Source organism: Citrus clementina, unplaced genomic scaffold (assembly GCF_000493195.1).
Source record: "Citrus clementina cultivar Clemenules unplaced genomic scaffold, Citrus_clementina_v1.0 scaffold_2, whole genome shotgun sequence".
Taxonomy (NCBI): Eukaryota; Viridiplantae; Streptophyta; class Magnoliopsida; order Sapindales; family Rutaceae; genus Citrus; species Citrus x clementina.
This window is the reverse complement of record NW_006262688.1, coordinates 26,522,416-26,540,846: the sequence shown is the minus strand read 5'-3', so window position 1 is coordinate 26,540,846 and position 18,431 is coordinate 26,522,416. Positions and strand designations below refer to the sequence as shown.

General features: G+C 32.9%; 2 protein-coding genes across 2 annotated transcripts; one reads left to right on the top strand and one right to left on the bottom strand.

Moving 5' to 3' along the window:
• Nucleotides 1–1,798: 1,798 nt before the first annotated feature.
• Nucleotides 1,799–4,209, bottom strand: LOC18052855 (type IV inositol polyphosphate 5-phosphatase 9). Its single transcript, XM_006448017.1, has 7 exons — nucleotides 4,046–4,209; nucleotides 3,829–3,936; nucleotides 3,415–3,730; nucleotides 3,059–3,243; nucleotides 2,410–2,518; nucleotides 2,138–2,289; nucleotides 1,799–2,027 (listed from the first exon to the last, which is right to left on the bottom strand). The coding sequence occupies exons 1-7, from the start codon at nucleotides 4,207–4,209 to the stop codon at nucleotides 1,799–1,801; spliced, it is 1,263 nt and encodes a 420-aa protein (XP_006448080.1).
• A 4,188-nt stretch (nucleotides 4,210–8,397) lies between these two features.
• Nucleotides 8,398–15,948, top strand: LOC18052854 (cyclin-J18). The gene is made up of 9 exons (XM_024191564.1): nucleotides 8,398–8,569; nucleotides 8,677–8,753; nucleotides 8,852–8,954; nucleotides 9,054–9,152; nucleotides 9,254–9,271; nucleotides 9,360–9,430; nucleotides 9,525–9,660; nucleotides 9,762–9,822; nucleotides 15,616–15,948. The coding sequence occupies exons 1-9, from the start codon at nucleotides 8,510–8,512 to the stop codon at nucleotides 15,696–15,698; spliced, it is 708 nt and encodes a 235-aa protein (XP_024047332.1). The 5' UTR covers nucleotides 8,398–8,509; the 3' UTR covers nucleotides 15,699–15,948.
• Nucleotides 15,949–18,431: the final 2,483 nt, after the last annotated feature.

Sequence of the window (18,431 nt, the reverse complement as noted above, 5' to 3'; positions counted from 1 at the left end):
CAACCCCTCCTAAAGCTGATTTTAAAAAATAGGGAAGGAGTAACTTTTAGATTTTGATTTTGATAATCAATTTTATCCTTAAAATTATTACCTAAATCCAAAATTATCCTTATTGAAATTGGAAACAAAATCAATATTTTAATAAAATTTTGTTATAATTCATCAATATAAATTTATTAATATCAATTTGTTGGTCAAATTATTATTAAATTTATTTCACTATCTTATAAATTTGATTATCAATTGTTTTAAGACAAAAAAAAAATTAAAATCAATATATTATAGATTTTATTTTTAGTTAAAACTATTTTAATACACAATTAAAAATATTGTATTTACATATTTTTATATGTATAAGTAAATTTTATCTTACATTATGTATATTTTAGTAATTTATTTTCTCTCAGCAGTTTTAGAGTAAAATTTACCAAACGTCTATAACTACTTTCAAAACTCACAGTATTTCTGAAAACAAAATTTATCAAATACTTAACTAATTCTCTTCACAGTTAATTATTTCTACAGTACATTTAATAACAATTATTTTAAAAGGTACATCATTCCCAAACTGACCCTAACTCTTAAAATCAAAATCAAGAATGAAGTCATCTCTCTGTTTATAATACCCCATTGTATACCCGGATGTAGCACAATGGTATAACATTCAAACAATAAACGGCGAGCTCAATGTTGCACGAATACTCACTAACTTTTGAATATTATAATTAAATAAGAGAGAACACACTGAGGAAAATAATTAATTATTATATAGGACTCTTGTTAATTTATTAACTAATAAAGCCACGAATAAACGCTAATATAATAATTAGAAAAGTTTAGTGTGTAGATAAGTTAGCATGGGGTTGTTCTATCTTAACTAGGGTCCTTAGTTCGAAACTTGGGAATGTAGCTGCGTTAAATATTTGTTGGGAGAATTTTACCGCCCTAGTGGTCCTACACGGCTCAAATATGAATTAATCGCAACCTAATGTGATATTTAAATATCAGATGATTTAATATAAAAAAAAAGTTTGTCCCTTAAACCTAACACATTAATTAAACTAAGAAATAGATGATGCTCCCACAGTTCCACAAAGAACCAATGGCCTTGCTTATATTTATCATTCCGAACTGCTCAATTATTGCCATTTTTTTTTAAAAATAAATTTCGTATTCTTTTAATAAGAGATCTTAACGTTTTTGAGATCCGCCAATCAAATGGATTCTTAGGCTGCACTAATCATTTGAAAGTTGAATATATAAAATGGACGCCCCGTGGTTTGCTTGGAGGTTAGCTTGCAAAATCCTAATTTGTAGCAGATAAAATAATAATTAAATTCCGACCATATGTGTGTGTGTGTAGATTAGAGCGAAACAGACGTTAAATTTTATAATTCAATGAAAGCGAAGGGATGGGAATTGACTAGGATCGCTTACCAGCTTACACAAACGGAAGACAGCATCACTGTAGACTCATCATCAACCCTAAATTCAACTTAATAACGTAGACTAGAAAGTTCTATTGATTTTTTTTTTCTTTTTCATATTTCTTTGTCGTAGATGTAAATGCTCCCTTCAAATTTGAGATTTCACAAACATATAAAAGATTTTTACAATATTGTAAATTAATTTTTCATCAGTTTACAACATCGTAAAATATTTTATAACATTATAAAATTTTAACTCCGCATTTTAAAAATTGTGGACATCCACACTACAGAAAGACTCTGTATAACCACTTGCAACATCACACAACCATTTTACAAAGGTTAGTTTATAGTTTAATTGGAAAGCTTGATCATCTACTGGAACATAAGAAACAATCGTTTAGTGACATCTCGAAATGGCTGGTAATTCTCTCAAATCTTTCTGATAAGAAGAAGCTTTGAATTCCTTTCAACGTACGTAAAACCCTAACTTCGACAGAAAATATCGCCTTGACTGGTCTGTGGTCTGACAACTTTGATTCACCTCTTGCATATAGATGTTGCTTTAATCCCCTTCCACACCAAATTATCCGATCACACCTGAATGATCATCACAAACTAAATTAATCGAATAATAAACCCATTTAACGATTTTTTTTAAATATAAATTTAATTATTAAGGAGATTGATTTACATAAATCGTATGTTACCATGCAGGTGATCGTAATTTTTTGCCGTTTTTGCCTCGAATACATCCGTAGTAATGCTCAGAATTTGGAAAATATTTGTAAGTTGGAGCAAATTTGATTGTACCTTCATTCCAACCTTCGAATAATTGACCTTGCATGAGCTCCGTCCTCAGCTTCATTTGAACAATACAAATTTAATGCAAGTTAGATAATTGAAGGAAAGATCAACTCATTCTTGATCAATTACATAGAAAATAATTGAATATTTTGAATTTATTATTAAAAGAAATTACCTGATCGTTTTCTAGCAATACATTCCATTCGCTTCTTTCCACCAATAATCTTGTTGTTGCTTCTGGTAAGGAAATTCTATAATTTAAATCCCCCAGCAAAATTACCCGGCTGCGTTTGTAGGACCAATTAAACATAAATAGCTGATATCATCAAAGATATTTTAGCTTAAATAACTCTTGATTAGCTGCTTATAATAACAAAAGACGGTTTAGTAGGTGGTTTAGAGCTTAAAGTAACCTTTTGATTAACTTTTTGATTAAACAGTCAACTTGGCCCAAAAATGATTGTTTACGAGAATTGGAAGTAATATTTGCTCAATTGGTTTATCTTCCAATTTGCGAATATAAAATAGTCACTGACAACTACCCAAATTAAAAAAGTATATGTACAAAATTAAGGTCTCTGACAAAATAATTTTTATATATTAAGTGGCCTCAAAACGAGACCGGCAAGTGCCAATTTGGAAATTAGCAGTAGTAGCATATGAGCTCTTATAGTTTATTACCGTATTCCATGTCTATTTTTAAGGGATTTGCAGTGAAACAAACATGATGAAGAATTTAATTAAATTAAGGAAACAGCATGATTAAGAAATATTTCGGACTATTTCATCAAGAAACTAAATTAATCAAGTCTTTTTGTTCGTACTCATGATCTAGAATATTTCGCGGCAAATTAAGCAAAGGGCCTCTGGGAAAGCTTGTACGAGACAATATTTCAGCAACATCGGAATTTCTGTATTTCTCATCCCCTTCTTTACCCCCCGAGGCTAAATGACTGCATACAAAGCAGAAGCTTGTTTCATATAATTGAAATCTAACCGACACAGAACCCTGCAACCAAGGTTAGCCACAATATTAATTACAAAATTTAATATAAATTAGTAAGATAACCAATATGAATATTGTTGAATTATCAGTCATTCTTGCATGCTCATATAATCACATAACGTAAACAATCAAGGTACCTGATAGCACTGGGTATGTAATTTATAAGCAAATTACCTTATTTCCGAGGCAGCCCATGATGCCACAACCTACACAAGAAACACTAGGATGCCGGATGTACGGACGGAGATCGCTTCGAATCCAAACTGATATGAATATGCCAACCATCTGCTTACATATTATACACCGAAACCCGGGAGAAATTTGGACATCGTTGTCCGGAGAGATGCTTTGCAATTTCCTAAGTTTGTTGTCTTGGTAGGGTGTTTTTTTGTTCAGAGCTTCTCGGATCAAAGAGTTCCATTTCGTGAAAATCTTATTGTTCTCGGATCCTAAAACATTTGATGCTCTTAGAGGCACAATTTCCTGAAACCTGAGAAAAGACCACACATAATTAATTAGTCACTATCATAAGCTTTCGTGATAAATATTTTCGTTTCTTCTTTCCACTGTTTAAGATTTTGTAATTACCCTAAAACATATATGTCGCAAAGCGTGTTTGGTGTATGCAGCCAATCTTCCATGTCAATATCTTCGGTTGGTGCAACCCCTCCAACGTTCCATGTGCTAGCAAAAACCCTTTAAAGATAAAAATGAAAATGATCAAAGAAAGATAATTAGCATACATGAATCCTACAGCTGAAGCACGCATGCAGACATTCAATAATATGCATTTATTTATCTTTACTTGTAGTTTTGTGTCTCCTTGTTGTCATGGCTCAAAGATTGTTGTTTATCTAAGCTTGGGATTCTGATCAAGGTTTCTTCATCATTGCTAGGAAAATCAGCGACAAAGCTGTTGCTTCCCAATCTTTTTCTCAGGAATTTATTGGCTACCAATCGAGGCCACATGACCTGATCATGAAAACGGCATAAACATGATATGCTCATAAAATCTGAAGAGAATTATACTATAGAAATTATAAAGAAATAATAAATGCACAAAAGTGTGGGAGAGCCAGCTGCTAGAGACGAAGTTCTAATTACTTCAGCTTGGTTTCCTTGCATATAGAGAGAGCAAGAGAGAGAGAGAGAGCTACAATAATGGTAATTCAGAATAAGAGAAGACGGGTTGTATAGCAAATGCCAAAAGAGATAAAAAAAGAATAATAATGGCAGCAGAGATCATGCTGAGGAATCCAGAGAGAGACCTCTGCAAGTTGAGAATAAATGGAATAAGATCACCTAGATATTCATGAGTGACGTTATTGGTGATGCACATGCGCTATTGATAGCTAGCTACATTACTTATGAATTTATTTCAATATTAAGAAATCAAAATCTGTTTGTAAAAGAGAAAGCTAAGAGAAGAAAACATTGGTCTTTTTGCAGGCTTAAGCTTTTCTGTTTTGTTAAATAATGGTAATTGGAAAGAAAAGATATATTATATTTTGGGAAAAAGAAAAAACGTGCAAGTGGGGAAGGAAGGGTCCATGATACAAGATATTACAGTACTGTAAACCTAAACTATGTTTTTGCTGACGTGTCAACACAATATTGGCTAAATCACGCATGGTCTTGAAGGACCAAATATCTTTTTCTTTTTTTAATTGAAAATTTTTCATGTAATCTTTGGTCTAAAAGACAGAATAAATTTCTTTTGGATCCAGTAACTTTATGACATGTCAGCAAAATCATGTATATTAAATAATGCATTTTAAGAACAACTTGTTTTCTTCTCCAATCTCCACTTAGAAGGTCTATCTTTTTGGGGCTCCAGGTTCAACAACTACACCACGCGAATTCGTAGAACAAGTACTTGATAGTTGATAATAAAACGTTATCGTTATGTATTGGGGACAAATTCAACGGATAAAGCGATTGCAGATCCATTGCATGGACATTGAACTAAATTTCCCAAATAAATTTGTTCATTAGTATCCTATCCAGGCCTAATAATTCATGTTGTGGTGTAAACAGGCTGTATGCACAAAGTACGTAGATTGGATGCGATGTGCAAAAACATTGATAAGGAATTGTAGAGTTGCAAATTAAACAAATTCAACTGGCCACTTATTATTTTTGCGATGTGATTGTTGCACCAGATTCAACAATAGCTGCTAAGAATCTAATAGTTAAACAAAGAGATTTGTCCGAAAATTCGATGACATATCTTAAACGTTCCATTAATTTCCAAAACAAATAGTCATTTTGGTTTCGGCTATATCTATTAATTAATACAGTATTTGGATCCTGAGGCTGAGAGCGAGTCAGGCTGGAGGCCAAAAGTGGCCGGTACAAGTTGGTGCATTATGCATACATATGCCGAACAATCAACAAGGATTAAAAAAATAAAATGGTCCTCTTGTGGGCTTCTGTCGTGTAATGGATATGATAAAAAATTCTTATGTGACCTTGGAATAGTATCTAACCTAACCCTATAAAAAGTTTCAATTAATTCTTATAAATTCATAATTTATGCTTATCCGACGAGCTAGAACAGTGCCATACACTAGCCTAAAACACATCAAATTAAATTGATACCATGTAGCGTGTAGTATGGACTATCTACTTTATCTTATTCGATTAATAAACACTCTTTTTTTTTTTTCCTTTTCCATATTGTCAGCTTTTATTTGGAAAGTATTGTTATAAATCTTGCAGCTGGGTTGAATCTCATAAGAATGAATTGGCTGCCACAGAAACTCAATCACAAAAGATTGCATTTTATGGACGCTGACTCCCTGCATTGTCTATCGATTTGCATATATATGATAGGTTAGAGCTGAAGTTTTTTGTTATTTATAATAGGTTAAAGCTGAAGTTTTTATTTATCTTAACATATAGATAATTCATTAAAAAAAAACTCAATAATGCCATATTCAACTCACTTGGTAAATGATGTTTGATTATTTGATTAGTTTAAGTGATAGATAATTATGAAGTTTTATCATTTTTAATTCAAATAGTGAATTTCTATTGGCGACACATCAATTGGGATACAAATTAAGTATCTCAACTAAGTAAATATAGTATCACTCTAAAAAAAAAAGAAGATTTGGCTGCATTAACTATAAAATCATTGAAATTTTTATGTGTTAGTACTTAACAACTCTGTTTTTAATTAGGTAATTTTAAATTTGGCAAACTTAAAGATAGTTGTGTTCATTTGAGAAGCAAGGTGATCAAAGGCAGAATCTAACTGATTACCACAATACAATATTCTGGAGAAACATGTAATGATAAAGTTATCGAAGGGTTTTAATTAGTTATTAGCCCATGATACTAAGTAAATTAATAATGATTAAAGTGGATCAAAACAACCAACACGTAGAAATATAATAGAGATAACTTGTGGTCCAAAATATCCCTATCAATGGAGCAACAATAAAAATCATCCGTGCAATTGGTCATTAATAATTTCCTCTCACTTGAAAGATAGTCTAAGCTTCACCACCCGATACAAATGCCACGAATCGATAAAACGGAGAAATTTTTGGAAGTCACCTTATGCCTTCCGTTGATTGATCTGCGCAAGTTAACGGATCAACTTGAAATGACCAGTGCCCCATGCACATCATCAGCCCATTATATTTGGCTAATCCTTCAGTAATTTTGGTTCGTGATTATCAAAATTTAATTAAAATGAATTTATTTTGTTAGACCTGGAGACCCATTGAATAACTAAAGATACTCACAAGTTGTGTCGTGAAAATATTTCTTCGCACATTAAAACAATTAATTGCACCGTCTCTCCGTAAGGTTTTCGAATAATCAAAGATTTGTTGATGTAATTAGAGTTCAATTATAACATGTTTAGTTCAACTAAGACTTAAAATAAACATTAAAATAAAGGTAACCTGAAGCGCAAGAACGACCATATATGACAACAACTACCAAATTGATCTATCTAATGTACATGTATAATTAAATTCAATTGCTCCAAAATTCTTTAGGGTTTTAGTCTGGTTTTCAATTTCGGATTGAAAGGTACTTCAATTGGGCATCTGCACTGGCTTTATTCTTTTGTTTGTTCCTCGGCTTACAGATCCAATTTGAATCTAGACTGTCATTTTAAGCTTTAAATATTATCAAACTTCCAGAACCAGAAGAGCACAGAAACTGCAATTAAATTAATTAATTATTACACTGCATACACAATAAGGTGCTAAATATATAAATAATGTCGGTTCACTTTCTTCACACCTATCGGGATATGTTCAAGTTAGTTGATGTTTAAATTATTTATTAAAAAGCATCTCATAGTTGCTTCTTCTTGTTTCCTAGGTTCTCATTTATCAATTGACCCAAAATAAAAAAGTTGACCCCATTTAACTATAGTGATTATTCGTACCAACTCTAATTAGATTTAACCACAACACTGAATGAATCTAACGACAAAATTCAAAAGTCACTTAAAAAAGTATTGCATGGTCGGTGTGACGAGTCAAAATTCAATTGTAATATGTAAGAGGATCAGGATAAACTTAATCTTAAGCAGTCACTTTGATTATAGCACAATCTAAAGGTACGCATAGGTTTATCAAAATTGTGAATTTGTGAATTGTCAAAGTAAACTAACCAGTAGATTTATAGTTTGAACAATGGTAGGAATTCTAACATTTCAACCTAATTAATCTAATATTTATTTATTAGATAATATAATAGTTATTTTATTAATTATAAAATTCATCATCTATTAGATAATATAATAGTTGTTTTATTTATTGATGAATTATTTTTCATTTATCTCAAATTTGTCCTTGTTACGAGTACTGTCATTTACCCTTTTTTTTCTTTTCTTTTCATGATCATTAGCTGAAAATTTTCAAAAATAAGATCAAATCCTATCAAAAATTATGTTTATTAATAATTTTTTTAGGCAACTAAAATAAAATAATTGTCAACGTTTAAATCTTAAATGACGTGGCAATTGCCATATGTCAGTCAATAATACATACCATTACTCTTAAATATTATTCAGATCCCAGCATTATTGGCTATGCAAAATTTTTTCAAAAGATTATTAAGAACACCAAACCCACCCAAATTTTTTTTGAAACTTTCTTCTTAATAAATGTAAGCATGCCACGTGGATAACGTTCTCTCTCTCTCTCTCAGATCAGCAAGCACAGCATTTAAAATCGAAGCTCCCGCCTAAAAAACGAAATTGAATCGTTTGAATTACAGAAGATAAGAGAGACGGAGAGAGATGGCGGCGATTGAGTGGTCTTGGAGTCGATTAATGGAGTTCATGATTCAATCTGCTCATGTGAGTCTCTCTTCTTCTTCTTCCTTTCAATTTTTATCAATTTATTCTCTTCTAATTTACTTTTTTTTTGGTTAATTTTTCAATGCTGTAATTAATTAATTAAAAAGCAACTCGAAGTTTCGCCTATTGTCAAATACTCTGCATTGTCCCTCTTCGCCGATCGATTTTGCCCTTCTCTGACCAGGTTTGCTTATATACTAATTAATTAATTAATTGAATCATATTTGCTTAAATTCCCAAATTTAAAGCGTGTTTAGGAAGCAAGTTGTATTGTATGTATAGATATACGGTGGGGAGTAATGGCAAGGGAAACTGGCTTTTGCAGCCGATAAGAGAGAGCAATTTGCAGCTATTTGCTCTTATTGCATTATGGATTTCAAGCAAGGTTTGTTTTTGTTTTCTTCCCTTTTTTTATTTTCATCATTTATTATTTAAATGATTGTGAACCACAATTAATAGGATACATTACTCATATATTTTGTAGATACATGATTCGCGTCCCGTATCTGTGAAAAGTTTCAAGTCTCTGGGAGATAAAATCATTAAGGATGAACATTTTACGACTCGTGATTTCTTGGAAGCCGTAAGATAATTATTGTATAGCCTATAATAATAATGCTTTGGAAATTGGTTTGTTATATCAGTTAATAAACGTTGATGATGCATGGTTGATGAACCTTGCAGGAGATTGTCTTCATGCAGGTCAGTCTTGTATGTTCTGTAACTAAAGAGTCATCTTGTACTCATTCGTTATCAACTCATGATACGGTGGTTCTGTTGATAAAGCTAGGTTTTGGATTTTGAGATTGGTACATCCAATATTGCTTTCTTATTACTTGAAGAACTTTTACTTCAGTTCAAGTGAGTTTCTTTTATTAATCTGTTATACCTATTGAATGATCTACATTAGCCTATTTATATTAAGGATAAATTGATGTCATATTAGTACATCTAGTTACTACAGGGGAGTGGCAAAAGTTGGAGAACTTCTGAGATTTGAAGCATGCATGGACATTATGGATCTTCTTTATGAAAAAGAGGAGACATCGACTCTCTACCGATCTCCACGTTCTCTTGCTGCATCCATCTTGGCATGTTAATAACTCTTAATACTTCTGTTCACAGAGATTGTTCAATTTTCATTTCGTTTTCTTTTTTTTTTTCTTTCCCTGAGTTTTTTTCTCTTTTACAGATTGCTTCATATCTCATTACCGTACCTAAACAGAGGTGGGAGTTTCCCATACTTCCCTGGGGTAAATACTTTTTTCCCCTTTAGTGAGTTTTTTTCTGTCCCTATTATTGTAGTAAGAATTTTTTAAATAAGTTCATCCATTTTTTGTTCATATAACTACGACTTTAATTTTTCCACTCCATTAGATTGTGCAAACAGATTATAGTTTCCTGCTATAATCAGTTCATTCCCCACTTCCCCTCCCAAGAGGTTTTCCATTCTAGTTGAGTTACAATATCATCTCTTTCTTATGTTAATTTATTACCAAATTTAGGCAAATTACAGTGTAATGTCATTTCTTTTTTCTTTTTTTTTGAGATGAAAGTATAGCTTTCATTGATTGGAACTAGGAAATAAAGACACAATTTGAGGTGGGAATGATCCCTCCCAAAATACAGGATTTTCAAAATCTAATGCTTTCTTAGCTAAAGAGTGGGCTGTGACATTACATTCTCTTGGTATATAATGAATTGAAAACTGATTCAATCGCTGGATGCTTTCTTGAATGTCTGCAATTATCCAAGAGGTTTCTGTTATGCTGTCTTTCTTGCTCAAGATAAGTCCACCACTTCTTGCGAATCTGTTTCTATGATCATTGGGGAGAACCCTGCACTCTGAGCACTCTTGATACCTAAGTTTACAGCTTCAGCTTCCATGTGAGTACTGATGAGTTGAAACATGGATCTTTGGACAGCAGCTGCCACTACCTCTCCACTTGAATTTCTTATAACCACTCCCAGCCCAGCTATTTGGTCCTTAGTTTTCACAGCTGCATCCACGTTAATTTTAAACCAGCCACTGGGGGGAGGGTTCCAGACTTGCTGTCTATTCATTTGCTGCTTTTCCAGAATATTTTAAGATGGCTTTTTGATTCTTCTGAACGATTCCAGCCTTGCCTCAGCTCTGGCAATAGATAATTGTGAATCTTCTCTCTTATTCTCAAAGATGAAAAGATTCCGTGAGTACCAAATGGCCCAGCACAGAACAACTATCAATTCCAGCTCCTTTTTACCTTTTTTCCCCTGAATTTCTAACAACAAAGCCATCAACTCTTGCTGTTCGAGTTTCTTAATCTCCTCTGCAAAAGCAGTATTCTTCCACACTTTTTTCGCTGCTTTGCATTCTAGTAAAGCATGAATCACATCCTCACTTTTCACTCCACATCTCTGGCAAATAGGGCTCTCAACAATCTTCTTTCTCCAAAGGTTAGATGTTGTTGGCAGGAGATTCTTCACTGCTCTCCACATGAAAATCTTAATTTTTTCCGGTAACTCAGTAGCCCAAATAACGTTCCATCGGCTTAGCGAGCTGTCTGAGCTACATGGGTTGTCTGGAAACTTCCGCTTCAGTGCGATCTGATATCCACTTTTGACTGAATATCGCCCGTGTAATGTCATTTCTTCTGCCTGCTTTTCTTCATTTTTTCCCCCATTGAAAAGATAAATACTCCAAACAGCATCCAATAAGCCAAAAAATAGTGCCTTCTTCATCTTCAGTAGGCTGTATGGCATTGTCATCTTGGTTTATAAAGTGTGCAATTCAACACTATTTACTTCTAAGTTTGAGGTTTTTTCCGGAGTAAGATTCTAAATTATACATAAGTCTTTTATCAAATTTCTACCTTTTGAGAAGAGTTTAGACAAGCTGTAGGTACAAAATTGTTTTTACTGTTTTAAGTGATATAATGCCACCAAAACTTGTTTGGGTGAAAAAAATCACACGAGGGAGCCTTGAAGGTGCACGACAGTTCATAATCATATAGGACACTCTATTGACCCTAGGACTAAAAGTTGATGCATTCCAAGTCTACTATTTTATTTGGTGTTCTGAGTTAGACTTTTCAGAGATCTTGCATAGCATTTCTATAAACTGACTCTGAAGATTGAAGTTTATACGGCCAATGTCTTTGACTCTCATGCTGCACTTGGAGTATTGTGTGTATTGCAGAATAAGATTGAACCATTTGATGAGATGAGACGTTTAGTTTATAGGGAATTGCAATGGCAGAGATAGCAGTTTTTAGAAGTAACTTCAAAGTCACCCTACTCTTGGAGTATTGTGTATATTGCAGAATAAGGTCGGATCATTTGATGAGATGAGATGTTTAGTTTATAGGGAATTTCAATGGCTAGCATCTATATAAGCTGATTCTGAAGATTGAAGCTTATATGGCCAAGGTCTTTGACTCTCATCCTGCTCTTGGAGTATTGTGTGTATTGCAGAATAAGGTTTTACCATCTGATGAGATGAGATGTTTAGTTTTTAGGGAACCTCAATGGCCAGATACCAGTTTTTAGAAGTATGCAGCAACTGAAAATTTGCAAACTCAACCTACCTTTGGGGTATTGTGTGTATTGCCAAATAAGGTTGAACCATTCGATGAGATGGGACGTTTAGTTTATAGGGAATTTCAATGGCCAGATACCAGTTTCTAGAGTTATGCAGCAGCTGAAAATTTGCAAAAGAGGAGTTTCTTGTCATAAGTATTGTTTGAAATCATTACTTTAGACATAAAGGTTCTCATCAAATAAATGAATCTATGGAAGAACTATTTTATATTTGGGAGTTAGCATTCGTACGCAAAGCACTTCGTATTTGATAGTTTATTAGATTAATTAATATCTAAATCTCTGGAGTTTCTTGCATTATAGACTTTATCTTAAAAACCCCAGGGGTTTTATAGAATTGCTGGAAAACAAATTTAGTTACTTTTCTTTAGAAGGTACAATATGAAACTGAGTCAAGTACTTAAGTACTTAACCTTCCGTTGCTTAAGCCTGACCGTGGGTGGCCAACAAGCTGAGATAGTTTATGTCGTCGATTATATATAAAGGCGGTCTACTCAGATTTATATGCCTAACCTCACCACCAAGCTACACTATAGCTTATAATGTTAGGCCTTTTTGTTTGCATTTTTTATTATGGGTATCATAGTAAGTAATTTCTTGCCAGCAGTTCCCAGGCAGAAAGCAGTTATTTTCCTTATTTTAAAGTAAATTCAAATTTACTCGAAGTTGCATTAAGAAAGATAATCTTTTTTTTTTGGTTGCTTTTTTAGTAAGATCTAAAGATTTTACTTTGCGCATGCTATGGGTTCTATGAGAATTTAAACAAATGTCAGCAACATCTCCTTAAAATGAAGTTTTGGATGTTACTTCATGGTTCTTAAAGTATATAGAAGACACAAATAGACGTATTATCCACAGCGGAGAAGGCAACAATTGTTGTGCTGGTGAGTGGTGCCAGAGTTGCAATGTCTGTGGGAGGTGCTACTAGTAGAAGATTTCACTAAGGTGTGTTTACTTCCCATATCGGAGAATTGGAATTCATAATCGGAATCATTGATGGTTTTTACTTCATGAAATGGAGGCGGGAATCATAATCAAAATCGTCAGATCCACCTGAATTTGAGAATAGGGAATGCGGGAATCAATTTCCTATTCCTTTGTGCTTCCATTCTACCCCTATGAACATTTCAATATTCCTAAAATATCCCCCTTAAATGAAAAATATAAATATCAATAAATTAAAATAAGCCAAATCCCGAAGTCACAAATAATAATAATAATAATAATAATCCATTAATTATTATTATTTTTAGTTTTAGTATTATTTTTATTTTTATTGTTGTTGATGTTATAATAGATACAAATAATATTAGGGATAACAATTAACAAAGGGTAATTTTTAGTAATTTAAAACAATTTGTTCCGATTCCAAGATAAAGTAAATGCATTAATGAGATGTAGTTTATTCTAATTTCAATTCATACAGTTTGAGTAAACAACTTATTTTTTTTTTATTCTTATTTCAATTTATTCCAATTCCTGCTCATTTTGATTCCAACCCATTTCAATTTTCGTTTAGTAAACGCACCATAAAGGAAGATAGAATCTTAGCTATGGTGATGAAAAGGTAAACCAACCATCAATTGTTGTTTTTGCCTCTAGATAATAACACCGCCTTAGGTCTTTTTGTACTGATTCTGTCTTTGTTCTTAAGACAGATATAAATACTGACTATTAACTTGTTGGTTTATGCTGTTTATGGTGTGTCGTGTGTGGTGCATTATTTGTATCCTTGGAAATTATGTATGTGGTTCTTGTACATATTTGATTTTCCAGTGGAAAATTTTTGCTTTTGACTATTTATGTTTTGAATTAAGAAAGCTAGATTGGTTGTAGGTTCCTGCCGGGCCTCTTCACTTGGGCTTTGAAACAAATGTAGGAGCTCACATGCCTCAGGTCCATGTGTTAATTGTTTGGATAAATATCCCCAACAATGTCAAACAAAAACTTCTCGAGCTGCCCCACTATGTCATCTTAGCTTCAAGTGTTTTGATTACTTTTTATTCACCAAATTTTAGGTCATAATTATAGACTATAGAGTGATTGAGATCTTCTCGCCCTAAAGGACTGGGTACTTGTCAGCCGTCAAAGCAATCGTCCTCCATTCTACAGCTGTTAAGATTGACCACCGGCCACATTCGATCATCAAAGTTTGTGGTCCTCATCAAATGTAGCACTTGTGGTCCATGGTTCAATTACTAAAAGAACTGTAAAATCTTTTCTGACGCCATATGATTAATTTTCAAATTAATCGTCACTGTTAGTAGGCAATAACCTCTATTTCTGGCCTTGCCATTTCTCTCGTCCAGCTCTGTTTTGTAGTACTAATAAATGTGCTCCTATCGCAGTTTCTTTCCATGGATTTGACCACTTATCCCTTGAACGCAGGTCTTAATAGTTGACAACAGAAACCCACCATCACCGTGTAACGTTGCATTAAGCCTAGAATACAAAGTCACTGTTATCAAAAACGTCTACAGAACAATAGTTTCAAGTGTGCAAAACAAGTTAAATAAGTTATCATAAATGTTGTATACTTCAAAGTTTGTCAATTTTGTCTTTCCCTTCGAGGTACCATGCACCTCAGGCAGCAGATAAAAGTTATTTTAAGAGAATCCTTGACGCCATAAACCAGACGTGTGAATCATGAGTGTGGGAGTACTAACTTTTGTGATTTAAGGTGGGCGAGATCCGGAAGGGGATGGATTCCCCCAAGGCTGTCTGTTTGTTAAATTTGGACTTTATCCAATGGGAAGAGACATAATATTAGACTACTTATTATGAGAAGGATAATATACAAAATAATACATATATATGGACCCAACAATTCCCTATATTTAGGAATCTTTCTACCAAGGAAGTTTCATTCTAATCCTCCAGTACACCTACTCTGTCCAGTTGTTCGGTCCCTTCTTGCGCTTCAAATTCACTAGCGTGTCATCATAATGTTTGTACTTGCGTGAATCATTCTTCTACTTCCTTTTCTTCTGAGATTCTACTTTAAATTTTTGTTCTCATGCCCTTCACCAAGCATTCGTTCATTTTATCTCTTTCTTGAACCTCTTCAATTTCATTGTACAAATAGCGAGAATGCACAGCAACAGGCTTAGTTGGAGGTACATGATTGCAGAAGGATTTGGTAAAATAAAAAAATGAAACTAAATGAACAATGTGCAGGCTTCTATCACTTTCTCTCAGTTTTATTTATTTATTTTTTTTCCCCTATTCGACAAAATTATTGGCTCCATCCCTTGCTACAGATATGTCAGCTGGTATGTAGTAGTCAAACCCACAGACACGAATAGTTTATTTGGCCAGGTGTTGGCTAGCAAAATTCATATATGTCAGCTTTTATTACATTATTATTATTATTATTTTTTCGGGGTCATAAGGTAAAAGCATTATGTCCCGGACAGACAAAGATCTAAGTACGTACTAAATGAAAGTGTTTTTGTTTTTGCACGCAGTTGGGTTTGTAACTTCATGCAAAGAAGAGAATATTGTAGAATTGGTGCAGGAGATTCTTAAACTTGTATTTGAGCCAAGATAAATCAAATTCTGGGTGTTTCTCAACTCCATCAAAGTTGATGGACTGCTGGTCCCTCATTTGCTAAGTCTACAAATTGATGATGGGAAATGGTGGGTCGCTTTTGTTTTTAGTCACAGAAATTACTTTCATTTGGCATGTGATCCGATGACTCCTTACACGTGGGCTCTACCCACACTACCGGTTGATTGATTTCCTTTCGGAAGATAACTATATTCTTGATAATTTTACATTTACATATTCAGAGTCACTAGAATTTAGACATGTTAATTACAATGAGGATTGAAGAATCATAGTTAATCTGTGCATATACAAAAGCGTTTATTCTTACTCTCCCTCTCTTAATATTGTTTATTTGGGCGTTAATAATTCGTGGTTTGAGTTAGATTTATATAAAATAATAATAATAATAATATAGAATTTATTAATTATAAGAAAAAAACAATAATGGAAAACCAGTTAATTAGAGATATATAATCTTGGATGCTCTTAAGATGTATGGTCTATCACACGGTAGCTTTATTCCATTTGAAGGGGAAACACAAAAAGTATTTTAATCTCATTCTTTTCCTCGAAATAAATAACTAACGCGATGCCAAAAATACTGCAACTAATGATTATAACTTTTAAGTCTCCATTAAATTTTGAAAAAACTGTAGTTATTATTTTATAATAAAAAAAGAATACAAAGAATTTTAATGAAAAATAAAGTTTAAATTGATTTTTTGATTTATATATCTTTTAAAATTGAAACTTAAGTTATCAGTTAATAAAAATCACTTAAAAATTATTGGACCCCGTCTGGGAGGACAATGATAGATAATTAAGTCCTTTAATAAAGGCTATTGAAATTTGAAAGGTCACATTTCTCTTAATTGTGTCGGCTAATAATTCCAGTTCTATAAATAGGCAACCCCACAGAAAAAGATGTACTGCTCTTAAAAAAATCCAACAACCGTCCTGCTTTTCCGTTGATGGTAAAGGTTCGTAACTTTCTCTCTTTCTTTCTTTCTTTCTTTCTTTCTTTCTTTTTTTTCTTTTTCCTGATAAAAGTGATCTCATTCATAGAGGTAATTACTTGCTGAGTAGGTAAGAGTTGAACACAGTTGACATGTTGAATAAGTACACTTCGTTTCCTTTTTTCGCATTAAAATTTGCTTAATTTAATGCCATTATCTCTCATATTCAAGCGGCAATAATCCTTTAGTTTGGTGATGAAAACCAAAAGTTCCGGTAAGTGAAAGTGCAAGGAATAGGTTCCAAACTTGTCCTTGGGAAATGATTCATGGGTATGAATTCAATCATCCACTAATATACCATTGCGTTATTATTAATTAGATGTTTAGTGAAGCCTTAGCTGTTAGTAATAATTGTATTACAAAAAGAAAGAGAAGAAAATCCCAAACAAAGGAAAGATTGTTCTTCAATCTTCAACAGTATTCCTTAGAATCAATAATGCCGAGTTGGCCATGGAGAATTGGAGACAGTGTACTTTCTCTTTTTCGCTTAACTCCATTAATGATTGGCGAATACTTCACAATTGTGAAAAGCCAAGAAATGCATTTATTGGCATATTGCGCAATTATTTTGATACGGGAACAGGAAATTATGTTGTTGATTAAGCTTGGCGTACGTTATTGTAATTAAATTAGTACTCGCGTAATTTGATTTGGGTGTATAATTCATATAAAGGGTGCGCTTAGGAACACATTCTGAAGCTGAAGCTATCAATTTGGGTGTACATAGTATTTACACAAATAGGTTTCATTCCCTTGATTATTGAATCAAATAGTAAGAACGTTGACTCCCGATCAATAGTGAAGAAAGCAACGCTAATTTTCTTTTCTTTTCCTTTTTTCATTTTGGTGATAATAACAATCTCTTGCGATATTGTTGTCGACATATATGTAAGTTGAATTATTAAATTATTGGTCACCCAAATTCAGCTTTTTCTTTTTCTTTTATGTTTTTTTTTTAATACTGATTAAATATCATATTACTTTATTACACAGATATTTACAACAACTGCTATTATAGTAGATATATTACACTGATAATTACAATTAAATATACATAATTGGGACTTACATTATTACATTGAATTATGTGAAGTATATGCCTAGACAAATAATTCCTCACAAAGGAATGATGTCCATCCTCCACTCGCATTTCACAAGAGACAATGATTTTTATATATTAAGAACATTTAGCCCCCGCAATGCTTTTGTGGAAGGCCGAAGTGGCCTTTCTCTTTTATGTTTTTTTTTAAAAGAGATTTCCATTAAACTAAAGAATAAAAGAGATACATCACTTGTGAAGGGTATGACCCTTTCCACACAACATTCTTGCACTTCTCTAAAGCTAGTTTAGCTAAAGAGTGGGCAATAACATTACAAGATCTAGTCGTGTATTTAAAGCTAACACGTTCGAAGCTTTCTCTTTTATGTTAAAATTGCATTTGATGACTCATTGTTAAGTGGTTGCCAAAAAAAATAATAATAACAAGTAGGGACATTTAACGAAATTCCTAGTGATAAAATAATCTAATAAAAAACAGCATCTTTCTTTGTATGATTTGTTATGATTGATACTGAAATCACTTGAGGGTCCATCTCTCTGCATTTTCCTTCAATGGCCAGCTATATTTCCTTTGTCTTTTGCTTATATCTTATTAGCTACTTTAATTTCTTGACAAAAATACGTACGATCGTGGCTAATGCAGCAATGCGTTTTTAT

Bases quoted from the DNA above. Each gene is read 5' to 3' on its own strand.
- LOC18052855 (XM_006448017.1), bottom strand. From the start codon at position 4,209: ATGTGGCCTCGATTGGTAGCCAATAAATTCCTGAGAAAAAGATTGGGA. The intron at 2,519-3,058 runs GTACGAACAAAA...CTACAAACGCAG, and splicing joins CGAAATATTCTAGATCATGA to CCGGGTAATTTTGCTGGGGG. The intron at 2,028-2,137 runs GTAACATACGAT...ATGATCATTCAG, and splicing joins AAATTACGATCACCTGCATG to GTGTGATCGGATAATTTGGT.
- LOC18052854 (XM_024191564.1), top strand. From the start codon at position 8,510: ATGGCGGCGATTGAGTGGTCTTGGAGTCGATTAATGGAGTTCATGATT. The intron at 8,754-8,851 runs GTTTGCTTATAT...TTGTATGTATAG, and splicing joins TTTTGCCCTTCTCTGACCAG to ATATACGGTGGGGAGTAATG. The intron at 9,431-9,524 runs GTGAGTTTCTTT...TAGTACATCTAG, and splicing joins GAACTTTTACTTCAGTTCAA to TTACTACAGGGGAGTGGCAA.